Source organism: Strongylocentrotus purpuratus, unplaced genomic scaffold (genome assembly GCF_000002235.5).
Source record: "Strongylocentrotus purpuratus isolate Spur 01 unplaced genomic scaffold, Spur_5.0 spur5_scaffold_15, whole genome shotgun sequence".
In the NCBI taxonomy this organism is placed as follows: Eukaryota; Metazoa; Echinodermata; class Echinoidea; order Camarodonta; family Strongylocentrotidae; genus Strongylocentrotus; species Strongylocentrotus purpuratus.
This window is the reverse complement of record NW_022145600.1, coordinates 6819237-6845024: the sequence shown is the minus strand read 5'-3', so window position 1 is coordinate 6845024 and position 25788 is coordinate 6819237. Positions and strand designations below refer to the sequence as shown.

The window sequence follows — 25788 nt, the reverse complement described above, 5'->3', positions numbered from 1 at the left end:
AAAAAAAAGTGTCCTCTTACGGGGAGTAAGAGGACCCCCCTCCCCCCTCCCCCTCCGCTTATTCAGCAGCTAGCTGAGTCTTTAGCTAGCTGAGCTTTACATGAATAGCTCAAAAGAGTCCAAATTGCGAAAGGGAATCAAGCCAAGATTTATATTTTTTCTCATGAAATTTTAATGGTGCAGAAAAAATATGTAATAATCTGTGAAATAGGCCTTCCTTTAAAATCGATTTAGTATTATAGAACTGCGGTAATATCTTTAACAAAACTGAATATGAACCCGGATCAAATAAAGTAATGATGATGATATTAAAAATGGAAAAAAAGATATAACAATAAAAACCAATTTAAAAAAAAACATATGATTGTATTTCATGGGATTCTCTGGTCCACACATTTTCCCTCCTTTACCTCTTTCTTCCTATTTTCCCGTTACATTTTGAGAGGTTTTCAATTTTGTGGTAACAAATTTGTGGTTACATTCATTGCATTTAACTCCCTTTTTCTTTGAACCGTTTACAAGAACTTCTTTCTCAACGAAAACCTGAATACCATATATACTAAACATTTTATGTATACATTAAATTTATGAATATGATTTTGTTTATGGTTGAACGCCTATAGTAGGAGGTTCGAGAGGTCCTGTATTACCCCTTTGCCCTTCTTCGTCTGAATCGTTATCCTCGAAATCATCGCCGCTGTCGTCCACCTCGCTTCTCTGATGGCTGTCGACACTATCGTCGCCATCGTTTCTTCTCTGCCTGCTGGTAGAGTGGTCGTCATCGTCACTGACATCGTTTGTATTTCTTCTGTACCTACTGTCAGCGCTACTGTCGCCATCATTGCTGGCGCTTCTTATATGTCTGCTGTCAGAATCATCGTCCTCGTCGTCGCTAAGATCACCGGCTTGTCTCCGTAGTCTGCTGTTGCTATCGCTTCCAGATGTTCCAGAATGACTAATGTCATCGTGGGCTCGTTTCTGTCGACTATCATCGTCGTCATCGCTTTCATCGCTCACCTCTCGACTGTGCCTACTGTCCGAGTCGCTCTCGACGCTGCTCTCCACCGAGTGACTGGCGATAATATCGCTCCTGTCGCTCTCATCACTCGAATCGACGTCGTTGCCGTCGGGAAATGGTGGGTGTTCATTCTCGTCGTGGTCGCTATGACTTTGGATGGCGACATCGAAGTCGGGTACGGTCCTTGCTGTGCCGGTGATCGCCACGTCCGGAACGACCTCACGTTTGCCCTTGTCCAGCCAAAGTCGACTTGGATTCAGAACTTCATTCGATCTTCCGTCGTCATCTCTGCTGTCTGACCGAGAAGCACTCTCAGCGTGGTTGACGATCGAACGAGCTGATACGACAGCCAGCACGAGGCACAATACGATAAAGAATTGTGTCGCTCTGGAACCCATGGTATATAGATGCAGTGCCTAGAAAGAACAACGATGGAAATGGATTGAGGATATTATAGGCATATAGTATAATGGTCATGATTGTGAGCAATGTTCTCGTAACTGTGCTAACTCGAAGAAAGTAGTGGTGGTGATGGTGGTGGTAGTTGGTAGTAGTAGTAGTAGTAGAAGTACTGGTGGAGTGGTGGAAGTATTATTAGTAGTCGTTGTGGTGGTATCAATATTAGTAGCAGTAGCAGTAGCAGCAGCAGAAGTAGTACAAGAGCGAAATTAATGTTTGTTATGTTTATATTTTTTTTTTAAACACCCAAAAAGAACACAATTTGAATTTTCAACGTGAGACATAATCTAAATCTAAAGAACTATAACAAAATAATATGAGATGGACTGGACTGTCTTTAAAGTGAGCAAAATTAACCGAAAGACGATCGCTGCCAGGTCGGTTAATAGCCCCCAGCATACTAACCGCCGCACACGTACATTCTAATTTTGTATATAAAACAAGCTGATTTTTAATTACAAATTTTATGGTTATTTCATGGTTAAGTTTTTCCCAATTTGTATGTCCTTTTTCATTTGGTATCTACAACTTCGTAATAGTACCAATCATCTACTATTTATTAAAATATTTTTATATCAGCAGTTAATGATATTGGTTAACCCTAGAACAATTATCTTCTTTTTGTATGAAAGGGTATGAAAATTATATCATACTACATTTTTGTTTTGCATAAACACTGAATATTCAAGAGCAATATATAGCATTGAACTTGGGGAATCCCCGACAATCGCTCACAAATTGGCACTGCGTCAAGAATGCGCGCGTGTCCTGCCATGCATGAACCATTAAAATTCAACTTGGACCATAGAGATCTGCACTCGCTCCGCGGCCGCACCTGGTGAGGCCTTCTTTCGTGACGACCCGAAACCTATACCAGAGGTTTTCCCGGGTTTTCCTGACATAGCAACAATATGAAGGCCCTTCGATTTACCAGGAGATCCCTGGTTTTACACAAAGTCATGTACATGTTTTTTCCTTATATAGTGACGACTCGGACTGAGGCTTGAACAATAGGAGCTTTTCTTGGAGGGGGGGGGGGGGGGGCGCCTTTAAAAATAATGCAAAGAAAAAAAAATCTATTTTCTACAAACCGTCTGTCGGAACCAGAAGGGCATTAACTCGTATCACTTTACACAGAGTTAACGTCATTCTGGCTCCAAACACACGAACTATATTTTTAGAGAATTTTTCAGCCCGTAGTTGATTACTATCTTGGTTAAAACGCTGCCCCACAAATCAATATACGCATTTTAAAAAGAAGTTTATCTCTGAAGACAGTAAGAAGGAAGAACAAAACCACACTTTTGTAAAGCGGACGACGGTCTGAACCTCGCGACTGTCCATTTTATTTGCATTTGCAATCAATCACAGGTCACTTGATTTAAAGCCCCACTGTCCTACTTGTAGCTACTTGCTCCCTTTATATAGAAAACTTCCCCAATCGGTGCATGTTGGTCCCCCATGATCCTCTTTTTCTTATGTTAGTTGAGAGCTGAGTTAATGAGATAGCCACCTGTCAGTGACCTCGCTGTGTGGTCTAATCCCTTCTGGCCCAGTAGTGTTGACGGTCTTAAGATTTATCTCATTGAACAACGGACGACTGATTCGCTGCCACTAATTTCTCATACTTCTCCTATTATACAAAATTATGTTATTTAATACATCGCTAAATCACAAAATAACAATGATTATGAAATCCCCAAAGGAGAACGATATATCTATAGGGATGAACAAATTTGTCCGGCCGGGCAGATATCCATGACCCAGGTTGTCCTCTTTTAGCATTCAAAGGTAAATAAAAAATAATTACCCCATTCACTTATCTTCTGATACTAGTACATTACAAAGACACGTTGGATAAAACTGTGATTTACCAGGTTTCGTAGATAAGAAGTTTACAACTTCGAAAGCTTATATTGCAGAGATCGTATGATGAAATTAATTTCGATAAGGTTGATATTGGGGCAGTCGGAAAAAAAGGAGAATCTGTGTAAATTACAATAGAGTAGTGTATTTCCAATCATAAATGACAACGTGTGTAAATTTAATATAATTATACGCATGCACTCAATAGGCTACGTGAATCTCATTTCTACTTTTATAAATATAAACATGTATATTCGGAAAATTGTTTGAGCGGAGTAATTTACTCAATTATGTTATTATTTCCCAAGGGAAAAAATCCGTCAGTGGGTCAATGTAAGTTTAAAAATGAAACTAAACCAATAATCAAATTAAATTAAATCAAATTAAATCAAATTAGTGACCATCCCTTCAGACAGTATCATTTAGCATACAGTGCCTACACAATTGATAATACATTTACAAAATACATTCGGTAAGGGCAACATTAAAACACCTGCTAAATGTGTATGTGTATTTTGACCAGACTTTGTCAATGTCGGAACATGTTCGTAGAGTGTGCCAGGTGGCCAATTTCCATATGAGAAACATATGTCATGTGAGAAAGTACCTTACAGGTGAAGCTTGTAGTCATGCAGTACGTTCTCTAGTTTGAGCAAGCTTGATTACGGTAATTCCCTTCTGGCAAATGTGAATGCCGGGGATTTAAAAAGACTTCAAAAAATTCAAAATCGAGCGGCTCGTCTGGTGCTTGGTGCAAAGAAAAGAGAGCCAAGTGCTCCTCTGTTGAAGCAACTACACTGGCTTCCCATCAAACAGCGAATTGAATTCAAACTAGCACTTTTAGTGTACAAGTGCCTAATGCATTCTGCTCCACACTATCTGTCTATCATGCTTACTACTCCTCCAGTTTCCAGATACCATCTGCGTTCACGGAACGATCAGACACTATTACTGATCCCACGCACCAACACCAAGGCAGCCGAACGCTCATTCTCTTATGCTGGACCATCCACCTGGAACACTCTACCACAACACCTCCGCCTATGTAGTACAGAAGACACTTTCAAAAAGAAACTTAAAACCCAACTCTTTCCATCTTGAATCCATAATGTACATTTTGAGTAGCTAAATTTTCTTTTTGTTCATAATATCTTAATTACTGTTCCTTGTTTAATTGTTATGATTTGTATGTCTCTTTTCTGTTGTATAGCGCTCTGATCAGTTTGTCTGTAGTAGCGCTTAATAAGAATCAATTATTATTATTATTATTATTATGAACATTGTTTTGAAATAAGATAGCTTTTTTCATTCCATGAATAGTGCAGGTGCTTTTAATTACATTGGATCAACGATATAAAAACATTATTAATGTTATATCCCTTACCTTTGCCTGTAACAAAATACGAATTGACGCTAGATGAAAGATAATATTCGAGCTCGATCACTCCTGTCTGTTAATGTTGGCAGCTGAAGTGATTGACGGTGAAAGTTAATTCAATGATGATTATCACTTTCACTCACGTTACTTATACTTCTGTTTCTCGTAACATGATCACCATGTGTAGGGAGATTAAAAAGATTAACGGGTAGATTAAAAAGGGTTTAGTGGTTCAAATCTACAGTGGCTACCGCGGATTCGTTAACCTGTACAGTGATATATAGTTACATTCGATGGGAGGGGGGGGGGGGAGTATGGTAGTAGAACGCACGACCTATTATAACTGTGCCATGAATGTTGTGGAAACAATGTTTAAAAGATTCAACGTACAAATTTTGATGTAGACAAGGCATTTTTTTTTCAAGTACCGACATAATTATTCAATGAAAATGCAAATGTTCAATGTATATAGGCCTACATAATTCTTATAGTTAACATGCACCGTTTTTTACATATACGATTTCCAGGTATCAGTAATTTATTGTTGTGAATTATGCTCTGGGGTGTGTTTGCGACTAGGAGGGATTATGTGGAAAGGTGGAAAGTGAAAATGATATCTGATTTTTCCTGCAATCGATCAATGGCTCAGCGAAATGTGTCCAAAATACTAGGAAAAACCGGAACTAGAACTTCCCCTTCTCCCTATATAGGTGAGCTTGCTTATCCCCACCTTAAAACCACCACCTGCTCCCTCGCCCTCTCTAACTCCCTCTTTCTAACGTACTCTTTCTTTCTGTCTCTCTCTCTCTATTTCTGTCTGTCTCTGTATGTCTGTCTCTCTGTCTGTCTGTCTCTCTCTCTCTCTCTCTCTCTCTCTCTCTCACTCACTCACTCTTGCTTTCTGTCTGTCTCTCTGTCTCTCATTCTGTATCTTTCTCCCCTCTCTCTGTCTGTCTTCCCCCTCTCTCTTTCATTCTTTTCTTCTTTCTATGTATTTATTTGTGTCTGCTCTCTCTCCCCTTCCCATCATCTCTTTCCTCCACTCGCCTTCTTATGGGGCTTATGCTGGATATTTTCCAGGGTTGTTGTTATCTTTCGGGAATGATATACATGTAGGGGGTGGTAAGGTATAGTTACAGGCGCGGATCTAGGAAGTAAAAGAGGGGGCTCGTTATTCCATGTAATTGATCGACGTCCTGGGGAGGGGTCTACAAAGTTTCAACCGATCTTGGAGAAAGAAATTGGGGGGCACGTACCCCCCCCCCCTCCATGGCTACGTGCCTGACACGTAGGGCCGTGCATCTCAGATTTAGCATTGTTAAACGATGCCTTTAAAGGTACAATTCCCTTTTGCAGGCCAACAAATTGAAAAGGTTAAATTTCAATGGTATTTGAAATATAATACTAATTTAGAACTCCCCTCAAAAGAATGGGGCTTGAAAATGTCTTTAAGTGGGAAAATAACGACTATTAGTTGTCAAATCGACTTAGGAGCTATAGAGCCAATAAGTAATAGTCTTGATTTTCAGACCATTGTACCGCATGGTCGTACGTTTTATGCTGCGCAAACATTCAATCAGTTTAATTTTGGCCATTAGCCTACAAGAAGTGGGTTATTGTAGTAGACAAATCCTTTACAGCTCATTTTATGTATGTTATTACCAAAGAAGATGAAAAAGCCAGTCAGTCACTCAATACTGACAATAGTGTCTGACAGTGTAGTCTAGCAAGTAAACGGGTTTTCTTGCATAATTTGAATATAAGGACACTGCTAACGTTTAAATTTCACAGATAGGATATACATGACATATTCATAATTCCTGCAAAGTTCTACAAAATTTGAGATTGGCTGCAAAAGGGACATAGTATCTTTAAGGGAAAAAATCTGTCAGTGGGTAATCGTAGTAGAATTATAAATGAGATATAATGCACAAGTATTTGATCATACATGAATTCATTATTCATTAAAGGGTGATTTTCTTTTAGATGTGAGAGACTTGTTTTATCTTTATCAATACAATTGTGGATCAATAATTGTTCCCCCTCCTCGATCCCCAATTAAGGGAAGAAATCCGTCAGTGGGTAGTTGTAGTAGAGTTACAAATGAGATATAATGCACAAGACTATATTTGATCATACCTGAATTCATTATTCACCGATTTAAGGGTGGCTTTCTTTTAGATGTGAGAGACTTGTTTTATCTTTGTCAATACAATTGTGAAAAATATATGAAAGCTTGCGTACACAAAGTGCCGAATACCCCTTTACCCATTTAAGGAGTTCCCACATTGTTGCATGTACTTAGTTCTCCCTTTCTGCGAAATCTTTGGAGGCAAATTTTGCGTACCCTTTTTTTGTAAACCACAGAAGAGAAAACGAGAAAACCAACCGCCAGTGAATTTGATTCGGATAAATTTGTTGGACTCGTAGAATGTAATTCGTTCAGAGAAAGTTTAGCTCATTTATCTGATTTGGCATGGCAAAATAAGTCATATATATATATATATATATATATATATATATTACTACCTCACATAAAATTCACAATTCGGTAATCTTCCTACAGCTCTTCCATGATAGGCTGCCAGTGGCGGATCCAGGGGGGGGGGGGCGACCCCCACCCTGGGGGACAAAACGTGTCAAAATCCATTAATTTTAGCGAGCACTAATTAATTTTTTTGGGCCCTCAAAAATTTGAAAAATTGCACCCCCCCCCCTTGAGCGCCCATCTCCAAAAAATAGGTAAAATTAACGTTAAAAATGTAAAAATACACATTTTTTTTCCCAGGGAGGCGGGGGGGGGGGGGGCACCAAATGATCTTTTTTTTGGGGGGGGGGGGGGCTAATGTATTGATCTCGACTGTGACAGGTTTGAATCATTCTGTATATAAAAAGACTGTTGGCAGAGTTACACATAAATTGTGTTATATTTACTTTTCCCCAATCAATATCCCTCTGTTCTTATGATACCAATGAAATGGAAGAGGAGGGAGAGGGGCAGGAGAGAGAGATTATAAGAGGAAGAGAAAGCAAGAGATAATATAAGAGAGAGAGAGAGCGGGGAGGGCGAAACGGCCTATTTAATAAGGCTGAAACAAGGCTGCAACGAAAATGCTTGATTATTTACAAATCTGTTTTTATTCATCCATATTCATGTACATTCTTGTATATCAGCTGCTTACAAAATTGATACATAACATAAAAATACATGTACATATAAATTTAAACTACAAAACATTGATTATTTAGAATATAGCCTATGTTGGTTAAAGTGTATATAGATCATATCCATATTTACGGCATAAAAGTCAAGTTACAGAGAAAATGCATATATCAATTGTAACTTGCAATCAATAACAACTGCATAATATACACAAATACTTGAGACAAATTTTGGGCAATGATGATTAAAATCAACCTGCATTTGATTCAGAAATGCGTGGAAAACTTGCACAAAAAATGAAAATTGCTGAGCAATCTACAAGTATTTTAAAAATAGAAATCACATATATAGGGCCCCAAAATATAAGATACCATAGCATTTTATTGGGAAAGAAAGCAAAATACAAAATATAAAATGAGCTATATCACATAAAAACTACTGTGGAATAAGTATGCTATAAGAGATCTTTGAAGTGACATTAGAAATTATTTCTCTGATACAAAGGATATCATGAAACGTGAATCAAACACATATCTGGATTAAGATCAACTCTTTACTTAAAGGGCAATCCAACCCTTCTAATAAGACCATTTGAATGAAAGCATAAAAATCAGAAAAAAAGAATGGCAAAAGTTTGAAATAAATCGGACCAATATTAAGAAAGCTATGAGTGTTTAAAATATGAGATCATTACAGCTGTGCGAATCTCAAATTGGCAATTTTGTCAGTGGATTGTGACGTAGTGATGGATTACTCTCCCATTTGTTGTGTAGAAAAATATCACTTATTTCTGTTTTTCACCCAAGTGCCCTCACCCTCGGGGCACTACCGTACTCAAAATATGTCATGGAGAGTACATTATTACAGGTCCTCTAAAAAGAACAGACCATCCTGAGTCATACATTTATGAAAAGTTGACATTTTAGTCTTTTTGTGTCTTGGAGCAAATGGGAAAGTTGAGCGCCACTAGATCACATAGACATTATCAAATCAGCCAATTTGAAGAGCCAATACCTATAGTAATTGCAACTTTCAAAAATTCGTAACTATCTAATTTTTTGTCAGATTTCATTCAAACTTTCATCAGTATGCTTCTCTGATTTTTCTGCTTTATTCTAGACAAGTTTGCTATCAAGGTTGGATTTCCCTTTAACCCATAACAGTTAAGAGTTTTCTAAAGGTCTAAATGAATCAGCTTTTCCTCATCAAATTGGTGACGATTATATGTATTTTCTAATCTGTTGTAGATTACAAAAGGTGTATCAAATGAAACAGTATGAATGATAATTAGGTAAAATAAAAAAAAAAATGCCACTTTAAACAAGGAATTTCATACTGCATTGCCAAATAAGAGACTTCAGTTATTATTTTTCGATAAGTCAGTCATATTCATGGAAGGCACACTGTACTAAAAGATAAATATATTCAGATTTTTCCAGTGATTTTTTGCACAGTACTACTCATGTACATTGTTTAATTATCATCATCGTCGTCATCATCATCATCATCATCATCATCATCATCATCATCATCATCCTCATCCGCATTGTCAATATCGCCATCATCAAAATTTGTATTTTCAATTACCGTTCTGCTTAATAAATGTGTTAATCTATTTCATGAGTTTTGTCTGGGGCTGTCGTATTATCAAGCAACCTGCTTACAATGACATTCCTTCTTCTGCAAATAATTTCATAATGTTTTAGGAAATTAAGTATTTATGACAGTTTATCATATTGTTTTTGAAAATAACAATTGTTATATTAAGCAAATAACTACCGTTGGTGAAGGTGATGGGACAAACTATCACTTCCGAGGCGATCTGGATGTAGCTATCTTCCCAAAGCAAAGCTGAGGAAAGATAGCGTATACATTCAGATCGCCGAGGAAGTAATAGTTTGCCATCGCTTGAAACCAAAAGGTGATTATTTGCTTTATATTCCACATCTGAAACATTTCACTTCTTCCGTCATTTTAGAGCAACAAGTCATCAATTAACAGCTAGCAAACAGTGTACGATACGTACAGTGCATGCAGTATGGTGGTGTGACCAAAAATTCGCACGTGACCAAAGTTCGCGTACTAACACTAAAAGCGCTTAAAGAGGGGAGCAATACGCAGCGTATACAAGTAAAGTGCATTGCACTGTGTAGATAGGACTTCTATCTTCAGTGAAAGTGCATTGCATTGTGTAGATAGTAGCCTATCTACCCAGTGTAACAAAATTTCGATTCTCCCAGCAATGATGGGCGAACTATCTTTTATCACGTGATTTACTTTTGACCAAACGTAGAGCAAGATTCTTAGTGTGTGGAATATAAATATATATATATATATATTTGCTTATTTACGATTCGTTGTCAGAAAATACTTATTGTACTTTATATTATTATTTTTATCGAAAAACTGTGTACTTACATGAATGCAGAAGAAAATAAAATAAAATAAAATCAAATTAAATTCAGAGCATTTTGGATCAAATGATACAAATGAACGTCACAATAAGGCGACATTGATACATGTATGGGCAAGAGGCCTCTCATAATGGAAGCTAACATGAAAATAAAATAAAGAAACACTTAAGTCACAACTGGACATTAATAGCTTTTGATTTCATTGCAATATTCTAAATATATAGCTAATTATACTGTGATTTAATCAGTTGTCTTAAATTGCTTGACAATTACACTTTCCCTATTTTCACCCATCTTACCAGGGGCGTGTTTCACAAAGATCCCAAGTCGAACTCTAAGTTGAACTTAAATATTATGGAGAGTCATTTGTAGTCTTTAATTAAATATATTCAAAAGCAAAAATTCAAGTACCGTATTTTAGACTTATATAAATTCTACATCAAGAACATGAAACCTCCTTGATGAGAGAAAATATGAATGATTTGAATCAACATTTTATGCCTTTTAAAATAACCTTTACAAAATATATTCATAGATGCTAACGGGTTTCCATAATTTTTAAGTTCAACTTAGAGATAAGTTCAACTTAGGGTCTTTGTGAAACACCCCCAAGACTACCTTTCTCCGACGTCATTTCTTTTGCAGAAGCAGGGCGAACCCAAAGTGCATAGAGTACTGGGCCCATGTTCATAAAACTTTACTGTAAAGCTAATTGTCAACTATTTATATAGTTTATAGTGCTTAGTTAGTTGGCAACTAGGCTTAGTCAGGTTTCATGGATATGGGCCCTGTTCTCCATACTGTAAGCAGGTTTTGGAGACTAATCTTTCAAAAAGTTCTCATGTTATGTTTAGAAATTTAAATCTTCAAAAAACACTAAGAACAAAAAAATGCACATCTTTATAAAGTTTCTCTCAGTCGTATTATCACACTGTTCAGATAGATTTACCTTTTATTTCCTTCATTTTTAGAAATATATAAAACAAGAGTCGAAATTGTGTCAGTACCTGCATACCATTTACTGACCATTAGTCTACAACCCAAGATGGTTCAGACCTTGCGTTATTATCAAGTAAAGACCTGTGACTGCAGACTAGATGGAAGTGTTATTGGGTCCACAGCTCATTTCTTCCGGTGTTGGAGTAAGAGGTCTACAGCATGGGCAAGGTTTTCCACAAAGCCATCTGGTCTAACTTCAGGATGGTGCTCATCTGAAGGTCTGAAACCCAGAGAAAATCAGGAGGAAAAAATAATAATAATAATAATAATAGTAATAATAATAACAAATAATAATATGTCTTGTTTACCCAGGGTAGCCTCATTAGTATTTATACTGTTCTCCCCGAGGGCCCTGCAATCATATTATTACCCCCGTCATCGGATTCAGGCTTACCCGCACACAATGTATGCACATTCTCCACTCCCTGGGGAGCATTCCAGCCAGGCGTCATTTTTACAAGCGCACACTTGCTCATCTAACCACATTAGCTTTTGAATCCTACCGGGTACCCATTTAACACCAGGGTGAAGAGTGGCAAATGTAGATCAATGTCTTGCCAAAGGACATTAGTGTCGCAGTGGGACTTGAACCGCGGACCTTGTGATCCACAGTCCGGTGACATATCCACTCGTCCACGACATCCCAATCAGAAGGATTCTTAGGAAAAATCATTGGTCAATGTTTGTTTGTTTGTTTTACCTGACTGCTAAGAAAGCATGCATATGCTTGTAAGTAAGCAACCAGAGGACGGCCAGGAGAGATCAGACCTCCCTGCATGGTCACTGACAGGTGGTTATCTCATCAAATAAGCTCTCAATTAGAAAAAGGGGATCATGGGGGACCAATGGTCACCGATTAGGCATTGTTTGCTATATAGAGGGCGTAAGTAGCTATGAGTAGTGCAGTGCAGCTTTAAGTCCTCTCTGAGGGACTTGATTATGAGGATTAAATCCTTACCAAAGGGCACGTATGAGCGCATCGACTTGGTTTCGAACCCGGGACCTCCTGTTTACAAGACCACTGCTCTAAACCAATGAGCCACCGTGCCTCCCATTAGTCAAGATGTCTCTTTGCCAGTGTATAACACCCTTGATGCTACTATAATGGATATACCCGACAGTTTGTCCATGCTAATTTCAAGCGGGGTGGACTTCACACAGAAAAAGAATCACTGGAAATTCATACTGACAAGGGTACTACAAGGGGTGGTATAAAGTATGTCATTGCATACTTTCATCCTGCATTAATTGCTTTAGTCCTTTGTGTACTTTATAAAACAAGAGATATATATCCTTTTGATTTTTCTTGTAATACTGTGCCTGCAGCTTTGTAAGGGTTCATTTTGGACAAAACTAGTTGCTTTTCTTTACTTGATTGTTTTGTGAAAAAAAAGCATAAAGTATTACATGTACAAGAAAATTGAAGTGGTGATATTTCTTCTGTTTTGTGTTGTTAGCTCCTATGGAAGAGATATTCAATTTATCAATGTGATAGGGACATAAAACGTAAAGTTGATAAATTAATCTTAAAATTTAGTGTATGATAATAATAACAGTGTGTTCTGTATAGCGCTTTTCAGGACCACAGGCCCTCTCTAAGCACTTTACAGATATATTATATCCCTGGTCATCGGCTTCAGGCTTACCTGCACATAATGTATGCACATTCTCCATTCCCTGGGGAGTATTCATCCTACCGGGTACCCATTTAACACCTGAGCAGAGAGTGGCAAATGTAGATCAATCGGTCTTGCCAAAGGACATTAGTGCCGAGGCGGGACTTAAACCACAGTCCGGTGACATATCCACTCAACCACGACACCTCTACATAATAACTGCTCAATAATCTAGTGGCACACCAGTGGTTACGAATTTAACGAAGCAGTGACAGATAAACTTGAGCATTGTAATTCATTGTAAATAAACTCACCTGAATTTTCCTGTTCTAACTTGAAGGCCCTTCAGGCCGCACTTCTGTGCACCTCCCACATCATTCACTATGTCATCTCCTACCATAATGGCCTGTCAAACAACACAAACAAGAACAAATTATAAGCCATTATTTCCTGTTTAAAAAAAACCCAGCGAAATAATTTTCACACAACACTGTACATATCCATGCAAGCTAGGTAATGAGAAAAACAGATCTGCCTCACTATGTTTTCACTATTTACAATTAATCTAGAGTTCTTGTAAAGGAACTGCCTTTAATGACCTTTCATTTCTAAAATGATTTTTAATGAATTATCACTAAAATAAATACCTCTGAAATATCTAGTGCTACTTATAGGCAGGTTATTCCAAAAGTTTGGGGCAAAAAACATTTTAAAATACTTGAGTCTTTTCATGACTAAAATCCTTTAGAATGAATTATCACACTTAAATACCTCTAGGTAGGTAGAACTGAATGAATAGCTAGATAAAGAGTGTAATTGGATGGCATGATTGCTAACTTCTATGGATATAGCACCAAGACAGCATCTATCTGACAGTGCATCTAGAAGTATACCACTGACGGGCTTACTTGAGGCACAACAAAGCCCAGCCCCCCCCCCCTCAAGAAACAAATCCAATCTGGCATTCCTAACCAAATCTTGAATTCTTGCGTACACAAACAGATGGTTTTGATTCAATTGCTAGAGTTCCTTTGGATTGTGCCCCACTTTCTTTTACAGAATCTTGAATTCAACCCTGAAATACGATCAGCCATAGACGAAAGACTTCATGCATGGCTTATTTTCAATGCAACGGAGTTAAGTCTTTTGTCAATTCTGCTTGTTGCTACGGCAGGAGGCCAGTGAAAACAAACTTTAAAATCAAATTATGGAAATGCAAGCATCACTTAAAATACCGATAAACAGAACTTTGCTATTCCTTGCTCATCTTTCCTGATTGAGGTATCATATGAAAGGGCAAAAAATAGATTTTTCTATAAATGTGATTTTCTCTTTGAAATTCAGATACCGCCCGACAAATGACTTTTTGGTTCCCTCTCTTCAATTCCATTTTAATCACTCATGCATGAAATATGCATCATATGAGTTGCATCAAATGAAAGAAGAGGATCTACGCTTTACAAATATGTGTCATTCAGTAATCAAAATTGTGATTAAGTTATGATAAAACATTGATAATTCTCGGTTTTGTTTTTTCTGGGTCGCACTGTATAAGTTGAAAGACAATATATAATGTACTCACATTTTGTGGCTGCACCCCCATGTCTTGAAGAGCTCCAAGAAAGAAATTCCTATCTGGCTTCCCGACTACAATAGCCTCGCACCTCACAGCGTACTGTTAGCAAGAAAAGGGTTTAGTAAAATAGAAATCAATACAAATTCATCACGTGATCACTACACTATCAACACTTTTTAGTAGACCCCCCCCCCCCCCAGTCAGAAATTAAGAGTTTCTTGTAATAATTTAATTATGTGCAAAGTGTATTTGTATAGTTTCCAGAAAAAATGAAATATGTATGGAAAAAAAAAGTAATATTGTTTTTTACCTTTCTGTTGTAAATGAAATAAATATGAATATGAATATATGAACAAACATCAAAGAAATTTGATGTCATTATGAAGGTAATACCCAAAATACATTGTAACATATCTTCACTGATCTATTCTCCCCATTTTATTCTTTCATCTATATTAAAACTGATATCAGGGTGGATATAACATTTTTGGATTTTTTGTGTGTGGATCATCTTACCTCCAATGCTTTAGTGAAAGGACCAACATCTAACATTAGCTCTCCTCCATGACGATAATACTTCCTGATACACAAACAAAACAAAAACATTCTAAACATGAACATGAATAGTGAATGCCAGCATGGGTCATAAAATATGAGTTACAATATGACAGAAAAGAAATAATTAAAATGAATAACTTTTGTGAATGGCTGGACAGATAATTCATGGAGATCATTTTCAAAGAAAATATATATGTTTGCATTCTGCAATTACAAATATACACAACCTTTAAAGATACTATGTCCCTTTTGCAGCCAACATCAAATTCTGTAGAACTTTGCAGGAATTATATGTCATGTATGTCCTATCTGTGAAATTCAAACATTAGCAGTGTCCTAATATTCAAATTATGCAAGGAAACCCGTTTACTTGCTAGACTTCACTGTCAGACACTATCGAGTGACTAACTGGCTTTTTTCATCTTTGGTAATAACATACATAAAAGGAGCTGTAAAGGGTGCATAAGCATTTGTCTACATCAATAACCCACTTCTTGTGATGGCCAAAATTAAACTGATTGAATCTTTGCGCAGCATAAAACGTACAACCATTCGGTACAATGGTCTGAAAATCAGACTATTACTTGATAGCTCTATAGCTCCTAAGTCGATTTGACAACTGATAGTCTTTATTTTCCCACTTAAAAAGATTTTCAAGCCCCCTTTTTTTTAGGGCAGTTCTAAATTAGTACCGTCTTTCAAATGCTGTTGGAATTTAACCTTTTCATTTTTTTGGGCCTGAAAAAGGGACATAGTACTAAGATAAGCTTCTGGCAACTATACACTCTATAACAAATGACAATGTCATCAAAGCAATGAGCAACAATATGTTAATTAGTTGTTCTCTGTAAGCTATCTAAAAGCTTACCCCACACCCATGGATATAAGTACAGGTGGATCCATCTCTAGGAGTTTCCTGAAGGTGTTGTTCATCGTCTCGTAGTTGAAGATATCTGCAGCATCACCTACAACCACACAGGTTGGCTTGGCACCGAGATCAAAGGCTTCAAACTCAGGCAAAACACCTGTGGAAGACATTCAAAATCTATATTTTATGTACAAAATCTTAGTTTTAACTTATAAATGCATTCATGAATTGGCACCAATTTATCTGCAAGAATTAATCCAGGAATACAAAAACCTTCACGCAATTTACGGTCATCTTCACAATTAAACCTCGTATCTACGTCTGTGTCAACTCTTTCTTATGGTAATCGCTCTTTTTGCAAAGCTTCTGCTGAACTTTGGAACATATTGGAACTGTTAACCTATTCAAAACTAGTCTTAAGACACATTTATTCAAAATTGTGTTTGATGATTAATTAACTTTGTTCACTTTGTGTATTCCATATGTATTGTAATTTGTAGATTTATTTGCACTTTTTTAGTTTTGTTTAATATGTAATTGTTTATCAGTCTATTTTGTGTGTTATAGCGCTTAGAGACTTCGGTGGTAAGCGCTTTATAAGTAATGTTTTATTTATTATCATTATTATTCAAAAGAACAACAGAGAGATGCGGTGTCTTTATGCTCAGGACTGCATCAGCTTGGGCCTATAGGCCTACTGACATATATCTGGGTTAAGATTTAGGAGCTTCTTATGGATTCTGCCAAAATGTCAGAAGAGTAATGATGAGGGTATCTTTAGAGTCCTTCATCCACTTGTTCCTACCCTTAATCTGGGTAAGAATTAGGAGTTTCTTTTGGACCTTGGAGTTCTGAAGACATTTCGAAAGAACAACAGGGAGATGATGATAAAATGTTGACTTTACGTTCCTGTATCCAATTGATCCTATCTCTGGGTTATGATTGCGAGTTTCTCTTGGACTCCGGCTAACCTTCTGTAATTCTGGACTTTCATGGCCCTCCTTGCAGCTACTTGCCTCACCTACCATCCCAGTAGCCTATAGCTTCCTGAGTGAGCTACTAAAGGGATTACTCCATTAAGTATCAAGTAAGACAGAAGAACAGCGACAGGTGTCTCCCTAGGCCATGTCCCAAATCCAATCTCTGGGTTATGATCGCGAGTTTCTCTTGGACCCTGGCAAACCTTCTGTAATTCTGGATTGCATAGCCCTCCTTGCAGCTACTTGCCTCACCTACCATCCCAGTAGCCTATAGCTTCCTGAGTGAGCTACTAAAGGGATTACTCCATTAAGTATCAAGTAAGACGGAAGAACAGCGACAGGTGTCTCCCTAGGCCATGTCCCAAACCCAATCGGTCCTACCCCTTATCTGGATTAGGATTAGGAGACCCATGTGACATTTTCATTTTTTGTTAGAATTATCAATTTTTTCCTCATCAGAGTTTAGATTAGAGTTTAGTAGGAGCTAGGATTACGTTCCATCTGAGAAACACAAGGTGAAGCAGCTACTGGATCCATGGCCTTAGAAATTCTGAAAAAAATAGAAACTATTGGCTTTGAGCCATAGAACCAATGGTATACCTAGACTATACTTGGTAGAAAATTCTCTAGTACCTGGAAAGATAAGATGTAGTTGAGTCTATTGCTTTGAAAATTAGTATAAAATATTTTGACAGGTGACCAGGGACCTATTTCACAAAGCCTTTTTTCAATGACAAATCATAAAAACCAGTGACAAATCTGCTGATAACCAATCAGAAGCAAGGATTTTAGTAGCTTATAACAAAAACTGTCATTTGTCACTGGTGACAAGTTTTGTGAAACACCCCCCAGGTCTTTCTCACCTGGATAGACTAGTAAGTGGGGCGTCAAGCCTCTGGCTTTGAGCAACTGACAGGCAGCGGGTGCAGGAGCAAAGACTTCCGGGACCGACAGCTCAAATCCCAACCTCTGGAGCTTGTCCACCAGCTGCTGGCGAGTACACTGGGTCTCGTTGGTGCAGAACCTGACCCGGACACCAGATGCCTTTAATCTGGCAGTGAGGAATCATGAGAAAGAGTTTCACAGTCAGTTTACACTAGGGCTTACAGATTTTAGTTTCTATATACAGTAAAACCTCTCTTTAGCGACCGCCCAAGGGAAACAAAAAAAAAGTGGTCTCTGTAGACAGGTGGTCTTTGTGAATTGTAGACAGGTTCCTTCAGTGCATGTTTCAATGAGAAACCATTTTCAAGGGAAACAAGAAATGAGGTCTTTGTAGACAGGTGGTCACTATAGCATTATTATATTTGGAACCCTGCAGTTCTATATTATAATATGGTCTGAACAAATTACATGTTGGTGTCGAGCTTGGTTTTACGGTTAAGGAAAGGGTTGCCTATAGTATCTCCTTGACATTTAATGGATGAATTGTGAAATTAAAGGAACAGTCGTAGTCTTAATATGAAAATGACACAGGGAACATTGCAAAAAATTATGTGACACAACACTTTGATGTATATATCAAATTATCACACTGCGACAATTATGTCCCAAGATGCATGCATTCCAGAGAGTTATAACATTTGTTTTCCTGGCTTTGGGCTACATATACAGCAATTGTTATCTAGTAGAGTCTCGACCTAGCATTTAGTCACAGAGTGATTGACGACTGGAACTCTCTGCCTGAAGTAGTAGTTCAGGCTCCCACCATAGACGCCTTCAAAACCAGGCTTGATCGTTGCTGGAAGGAACAGTGTCATATCTCTCAATACTCGAACTGATTTTTTCAATTTCTTTGCTCCTGGGACATTGTACATGGTACATTGTCCAGTCAAGATGCAACCTCTTGCCCCTCTGCCTCCCTTGCATATAATGAGAATTATTATTAAAGAGTATGAGTAAAAGAAGATAGACCAAGAAGATAGACCTGGAACCTCGACTGCTGTCTCAGCATTCTTCCAGTATTTGCGGTAAAGGGTAAAGGTAAAACTAACTGCACTCCTATAGTTTATAAAGCCAGGCTTTAAAAATTCAAAGCCTAGGAAATCGTCCTAGCACAAATCCAACTGCGCCCTATCTTTATAAAGCCTAGAGCAATTGTTGTCGCAGCAAATGTCAGAGCACCTCAACTCAAAATTTTCTTTTTTGATGGTGCAAAGTTCCTTTTCAACATTCTTTGCTATAGTATTATTACCTTTTGACCGCTTCAATTGAGCCAGGTATCGGAACACCCCCTTCGTCCGTGCTATTGTACAGCACACCAGTAATGTCCAGAAGCACACCCTCTATGGCAGAATCATACCAGTTTCCAGAAGCCATCTTGCCAAGATCTCTAATGCAACTGCGACAAGGGACCTGGATCAATTCAAAATACATTCAAATCAAGTCATCCGATATCATTGCATGATCTTCTTTAAATTTTCAACATTTTTTTTTTTGTATAGACGTTCTTATGTTCTTAAATTTGATAAGTTTTTGTTTAGGTTATAATAGTCTATAGTCATCAGCTAAAGCGCAATATTGCTTGAATGTGCTCAACAAGCAAGTGTGCAGTCACTCCAGGTTTCACTTAATTGCTTGTACTGAGACTAGCTGTTTAGGCTACAGCCAACAAGTCAGTCGAGGACCGTGACACCTTTCACCTGTATATTTCACATTTTCACATCACTCAGGTACATTTCGAGGTTGAATGATCCATTCCTATAAACGACAAATGTAAGTTTTTTCATTTTAATTCAATTTTAACTGATTCCTTGTACCCTTTCCTAGGCCTACCTTAAATTAGTTGCTATTTGAGAGATGGACGCTGCCGATTGCCGCTACTACAGTAGGTCTACGCCTATGTCGGCGGGGCTAGCATGGGGCACCGCCGGCCGCCCAGGTACTGGCTGAGCTAGCATGCAGCGACCGCCGACCGGCCCCCGGAGCTTGGGCGACGGGTGCAGCTTGGTTAGTTGTTACACGTGTCACTTCGGGCAAATTATAACGCAAAGAAGAGTAGAGTCTATAGTAAACTGTGCAAATCGCTATGAAATTATGAAATTTTTGAATAATGATTTCCTTATCACAACGTTAACGTGTAACAATGTCAAAAACCTTTCAATTTTACCTTTTTTGTGAATTCTGAAGTACTGAAACCACATAAAATTCAACATATGGGCCTGTACTTAAGACGTGTTTCCTGTCATTAGTGTCAATAATTTTAGAAAGGATAAGGGGCAAACAAATTTTTCAGGATCAGCTCAAACTTCCATTAATTAGTCACTCATTACAGCTGGCCCTGGCCCTGGCCCTGGCCCTAGCCTAGCCTAGGGTCTAGGCACTCCACTTTACACTCCAGCAAAGCATAGATCTAGTCTAGACTCTAGATTTTTTTCTAGAGAGTCCTCCATGATGCATTTTTAGAGATATGGGTGTGTGGGGAATAGTGAATGGATATTTGAAAGCGTGTTCACTCGTCACACAACATAAGTTCTTATTTTTATTTTAGCTACGAGGAAACAAGGTTGCACTGACAATAAAATACATGAAAGAAAGTATTCCCTTTTCATTAATTTATTGAGTACTGATGAGGCTGGCCGTACACTTGCAAAGTGTAGCCAAGCACAAGCCGAAGAATCGGAATGAAAATGCATAAATGGTAAATGTGAATATTGCACAGAGATTACATAATGATCAAAGATGAGAATGAACATGAATAAATGCGATGTACATAATGAATGAATAGAGCTTACGACATATATGAAATGACGTCGAAAGTCCAATGAAAAGAAGAGATGTGAAGAACGAAGGAAGGGGCTCACGCGATGAATATGCGGAGGCTTGAAGGCAGAGATGCAGCTTCTTATTCGTGGCTGAAGAACCGTGAAGGATCTCGACGCTGACGCTCGTGATAAAAATGATGAAGAAGCTCTCAGGCGAGAAGAGAAGAGAAGAACAGTGGCGCTCGAAGTCGGAACAGTGCAGTGGGTTGTTCGCTGTCGTAGGCGAAGAGTAGAAAGGTAGACATGCAAAGCCGGTAGTTAAGAAGAGCAGCGAGTCGCTCGATGAATGACCAGGACTTTGATGAAGAAATGTTTAGATGAGCTGCGGTAAATTGTCTGAGCTCGAGAGTGGAAAGAGCTACCGGAACGAAGAAACTGGAAGCTCCCAGCGGAGAGTCAGACGCCATGTCGGTGCTGACTATAACGTTACACTGGGAGACTGCAGCCCGATGAACACGGCAGGGAAAATGTAGATGTGCCGTAGAAGCGACGAAAAGCACAGAAGAATAAAACCAGGAGAGGAAATCATGGAGACGTCTTGACTCGACCAAGTTGGAAGCGGGAGTGAAGAAAAACCTTGTGGCGTTGAAAATAAGCGGATAAAGGGTGCGCGGAAGCACGGTGCTCGATTGGAAGTATAAATACACGTGGTCCAAATAATGCATATAAATAAGTAGCGTGATGGAAAAATACTGGAGACATGAATGTACGATAAAAGTAGGGCGAATGTAAGAGCCGCTACACATTCATGATTTGCCTGTTTTTTTTAGGCATAGGTAGGGGTCTAGGCTGTGGTATAGGCTAAAGACTATTTAAAGTTATAACAAAAATTGTTTAGCGGGGTATATTATCTTTTATTTAACCCAAAAGCCTGATAATTCGAGAGGTTTGTTATTCTGAAGATTTGTGCTCTTATGTTCATAATTCCAAAGTTCTTTTATCTGAAAATAAAACAGATTACACCCTTAAATAAAGCCTTATCGTCGTCATAGTCCTACATTTGTACATGTATGTGACTTTGTGACCGTATTCTGTACCCTCAATTCTGGGCAAAGTGATATGCTGTGCAGATGACGTTGATGCCAGTAATCTCTTCTATTCCGTCAGCCCATCAAACTTTTAGCCTACCACGTTTTAGTTGACCCTCAACATGACGTTGGGTGATGATCTTCTCCAGGTTGTCACCTTCTCTCTTAGAAATGTGTCAAAAACACTGCAACTTGTTCTTCTCTATCTTCTGGCATAGGGTGACCTTTGCTCCAATCTGGTTCTTGACAACATTATTTGATTCATGAGCCTTCCAATTCCAGGATATCCTCGGCATCCTCCTCCAACACCAGGGGGTGTTTCACAAAGATCCTAAGTTGAACTTATCTCTAAGTTGGACTTAAAAATTATGGAAAGCTGTTAGCATCTTTGAAAATATTTTGTAAAAGTTTTTTAAAGAGGTATAAAATGTTGATTTAAATCAATCATAATATTCTATTATCAAGGAGATTTCATGTTCTTGATCTGGAATTTATAAAAAGTCTAAAATACTTGAATTTTCGCTTTGAACATATTTTATTTTAAGGCTACAAATGGCTCTCCATAATATTTAAGTCCAACTTAGAGTTAAGTTTGACTTGGGATCTTTGTGAAACACCCCCCTGATTTCGAAAGCGTGAATTTTCTTTGTAGGCTTCAGCATCAGCATCAGTGTACGGAAGTGTGAGGTGATGATGATCCTGTTGAAACTTCCGGTCGTTTCATCGAGTGGTGCTTCGTTCTATTAAACCTGAACTATTTTTTGCTCGCATGGCGGGTGGATGCACATATTTAATTTTTATGGAAGCATTTGATGTTGAGAGGACCAGTGCTTGTCCAATCTAATCTTGGAAGAAGTGAGTGATGATGCAGAGATGACAGATGTAGGAAGACTATTCCAGAATTCTACTACTCTCTGACTGAAGCTGTTTCCTCTTAGGGCTGTGTTGCTCCTTTGCTTATACAGCTTCTGGTGGTGTCCCCTTGTAGCTTCATGAGGTGCAGATGTGAAGAAGGCTGCGGGATCGGAGTTTACGAGGCCGTTCATCAGCTTGCAGAACTCGATCTTGTCGCCTCTTATCCTTCTGTATTGCAGTGAATACATTCTGAGGTTTTTAAGTCTGTCTTGATAGACAGGGGGGTAATATAATCTCACACTTCCGTACACTGATGCTGATGCTGAAGCCTACAATAGACAGGGGGGGGGGTAATATAATATAATCATAGTCCCTCCCCACAACTGCAATGTGATGGGACTCAATTCTAAAATGTTCTAGAAGCAATAAACACTCTCTCTCGAACGATAACGTTCTTATTGGTCATCTTTATATCCCTCTTGAGGATCAGGACCAGGATCAGAACAGAATCAGAATCAGATAGGATAGATGTTGGATCTCTGGAATTAACTTTGTTGCTCTTTGCACCTTCATAATTATTCTGAAAATAAAATAGTTCAGAATTATGAACCTTTGGAATATCAATTCTACTTGATTTCCGAAATTATGAATACTATTTCTAGTTTTCGGAATAATGAATCATCCTATTTCACTTATGTAATAATGAATCTTCATAATAATACAATAATTGTGAATCTGGAATTGTGCATTTATTTTGAAATTTTGTTCAGAAAAACGAGTGCCTTCCATTTGAACCTGATGATGATGATGATGATGATGACGATGATGACTTATTAGAGTTTGACAACTACACTGTGACATATAATTCAATTCAACCTCATTTACGCCAATCATTACACATCTACATGTAGCAGGGGCAGCGATCCCAGGGGTTTCCCTCTCAATTATTTAAAGAGGGGATCCCAGAAAATTTGAAAAAGTGCCCCCCCCCCCAAAAAAAAAAAGTATAGCAAATACTGACTTAAGACTATAACACACTTTTAGGCGCTGTAGGGCCCAAGAGTGCAGCGTTTAAACTAATAAGACTGCAAAAATCTTCTCGCTCGGTGAACTACGCTCCCTCGCAAAATATCCTTAAAAATGTACAAGTAAATATTGTAGAAAATTCCCCACCCCCCCCCCCCCCCCCCCCCCCCGGTCAAAAGAAATCGCCCCCTCTGACATGTAGGCATACAAGACAGAAAGGCTCTTAATCTAATCGACAACAATTTAGAATCTATACCAGCACATTGTCTGAAAAAATAAAAAGAGAGGACTGCTTCAAAGAAAAAGAATGAGAGATTTTCATTCTTTTTCATTGTTCGAAAGATAATGGTAGATTCTAGTCTGATAAAGCAAAACGTTTAATTTGGTAGACTAAGTGATGTTCCTTGTATGTTGTATTTTATGAAAGCAGTAATCTCTTGACCAATCTGTGTCTTTGTAAATGCAGGTAATGTGCGGCATCCATGGCTTTCAGACGTCTATCCCTCACCAGGCTCGTCCTATTCCTCGTAGTGATATTAATCTTGCTTGCCGTCAACCTATTGATGCGGAAACACTGTGACTGCTATGAGATCGACCAGATGGCCCTTAAGATCCAGGGCTTGAAGCAACAGATCGGTGTCCAAGAAGAGCAACTCAAGCAACGCAGGAAACAAAGCGACGATGACGTCGAAGAAGATAATCTATCATGGGGACCTCATAAATTGGCCGTTATCGTGCCATTCAGGGAACGTTTTGAAGAACTCATGGAGTTTGTTCCATTCATGCACAAATTTTTCAATATGCAGAAAGTTCGGCATCATATCTACATCGTAAATCAGATGGATAACTTCAGGTAAGTTTGGTTCCTCCAATTTTGACCTGCCGACAGAACGCTGATCTTTGAAATCTTGCATGTCATTCAGATATTACTTTGGAAATGCTGGTTCAACAGCGAGAGAGAATACTTAAAGGGAAATCCTACCCAAATAGACGACTAGGTACTCGAAAGAGAGCAGAAAAATCAGAGAAGCAAACTGATGAAAGTTTCAATTAAATCTGACTAAATATAAGAAAGTTATACATTTTTGAAAGTTGTAATCACCATATGAATGGGCACTTCAAATTGGCTGAATGTCAATGTGATGAAGTGCCGGACTACTTTCCCATCTGTTCCAACATATAAAACGACTAAACTTTAAATTTTTCAAAAATTCATGGCTCAGGAGGGTCTATTCTTTTTAGAGGACCTATAATAATATGGTATCTATAATATCTTTCAAGTAGTGCCCCAAGGGAGATGGAACTTACGAGAAAAAACAGAAATTAGTGATATTTTTGTACACAGCAAATGGGAGAGTTATTCACGTCCGACGTCACAATCCACTATCCAAACTACCAATTTGAGATTTGCAAAGACTTAGTGATATCATATTTCAAACATTCATAACTTCCTTACTATTGGTCTGATTCATTTCAAACTTTTCCCATTGTTTTCTTTTATTTTTCAGCTTTCGTACAAATCTACTCATTACAAGGGTTGGATTGCCCTTTTAAAGGTGTTTAGATTGATTTCCTGAAATGTCCCTGAATAATATTAGAAAAAATATCATCTGTTGAGAGTCAGAGCGTGTTACCTCATATACTTTCACACAGGGCTAATGCCCTTCTGGCTCTCCTTACAGTTGATATACAAGTAATAAAACCTTCCTTGATCGGTTCAATTTCTGTGCAACACATTCCTTGTCGAGGACTGATAATCCAACATAAATAGCAAGCTTTCGAGATGAAAGCAGAAACCCAAAGAAAAAGTGCAAATTGAAGCAAATCGAGACGATTGATAGAATCTCAAGTTGATGATTTTGGTAGTGTTACTCAAATATAATGTTAGAAACTCTCCTCGTGTTTTATGTAAACAAACTATCCTAATGAAATATATTTCCTGCTCCCCCCCCCCCCCCTCTCCCTGGCATAATTAAAGATAAAGACCAGTTCAGGTCATGAGATTGCATTGTGAAAGAAACGTTGTGGAATCGATCAGAAAAGGTTGATCATCTAGCATATAAGTATTGGTGTGTACTGCAAGGTTCTGGAATCATCAAAATGTTAAGAAATTTGGCCCAGTCTTCGTAAAGTTACAAGCACTGTTCACAGAAAGATGTTTATGGGACTACGCACACATGCATGACACGTGCGTATTATCTATTTGGTCCCAATAGATAA

The 25788-nt window shown here is 38.2% G+C and overlaps 2 protein-coding genes across 3 annotated transcripts in view; one reads left to right on the top strand and one right to left on the bottom strand.

Annotated features, from left to right (window-relative positions):
- Positions 1 to 11212: 11212 nt before the first annotated feature.
- On the bottom strand, positions 11213 to 19733 carry LOC105443126 (phospholysine phosphohistidine inorganic pyrophosphate phosphatase). 2 transcript variants are annotated; one of them, XM_011675954.2, is made up of 8 exons: positions 19671 to 19733; positions 19090 to 19250; positions 17759 to 17946; positions 15916 to 16072; positions 15006 to 15069; positions 14496 to 14588; positions 13228 to 13319; positions 11213 to 11517 (listed from the first exon to the last, which is right to left on the bottom strand). In XM_011675954.2, exons 2-8 carry the CDS (start codon positions 19212 to 19214, stop codon positions 11421 to 11423), a joined length of 816 nt encoding a protein of 271 aa, XP_011674256.1. In that variant the 5' UTR covers positions 19215 to 19250; positions 19671 to 19733; the 3' UTR covers positions 11213 to 11420. The 2 variants fall into 2 exon arrangements, with proteins under 2 accessions (XP_011674256.1, XP_030841317.1); XM_030985457.1 differs by having other exon boundaries at positions 19090 to 19225; positions 19671 to 19712.
- A 4317-nt stretch (positions 19734 to 24050) lies between these two features.
- LOC105443131 (beta-1,4-galactosyltransferase 7-like) overlaps positions 24051 to 25788 on the top strand; it is a 7835-nt gene continuing 6097 nt past the window's right edge. Inside the window, exon 1 of the mRNA XM_030986440.1 lies at positions 24051 to 24421. Within this exon, the coding sequence (XP_030842300.1) occupies positions 24051 to 24421 (371 nt within the window). The remainder of the gene's footprint in view (positions 24422 to 25788) is intronic.

Bases quoted from the DNA above. Each gene is read 5' to 3' on its own strand.
- LOC105443126 (XM_011675954.2), bottom strand. From the start codon at position 19,214: ATGGCTTCTGGAAACTGGTATGATTCTGCCATAGAGGGTGTGCTTCTG. The intron at 17,947-19,089 runs GTAATAATACTA...CCTCACTGCCAG, and splicing joins TCAATTGAAGCGGTCAAAAG to ATTAAAGGCATCTGGTGTCC. The intron at 14,589-15,005 runs GTAAGATGATCC...TCTTGCTAACAG, and splicing joins CTTTCACTAAAGCATTGGAG to TACGCTGTGAGGTGCGAGGC.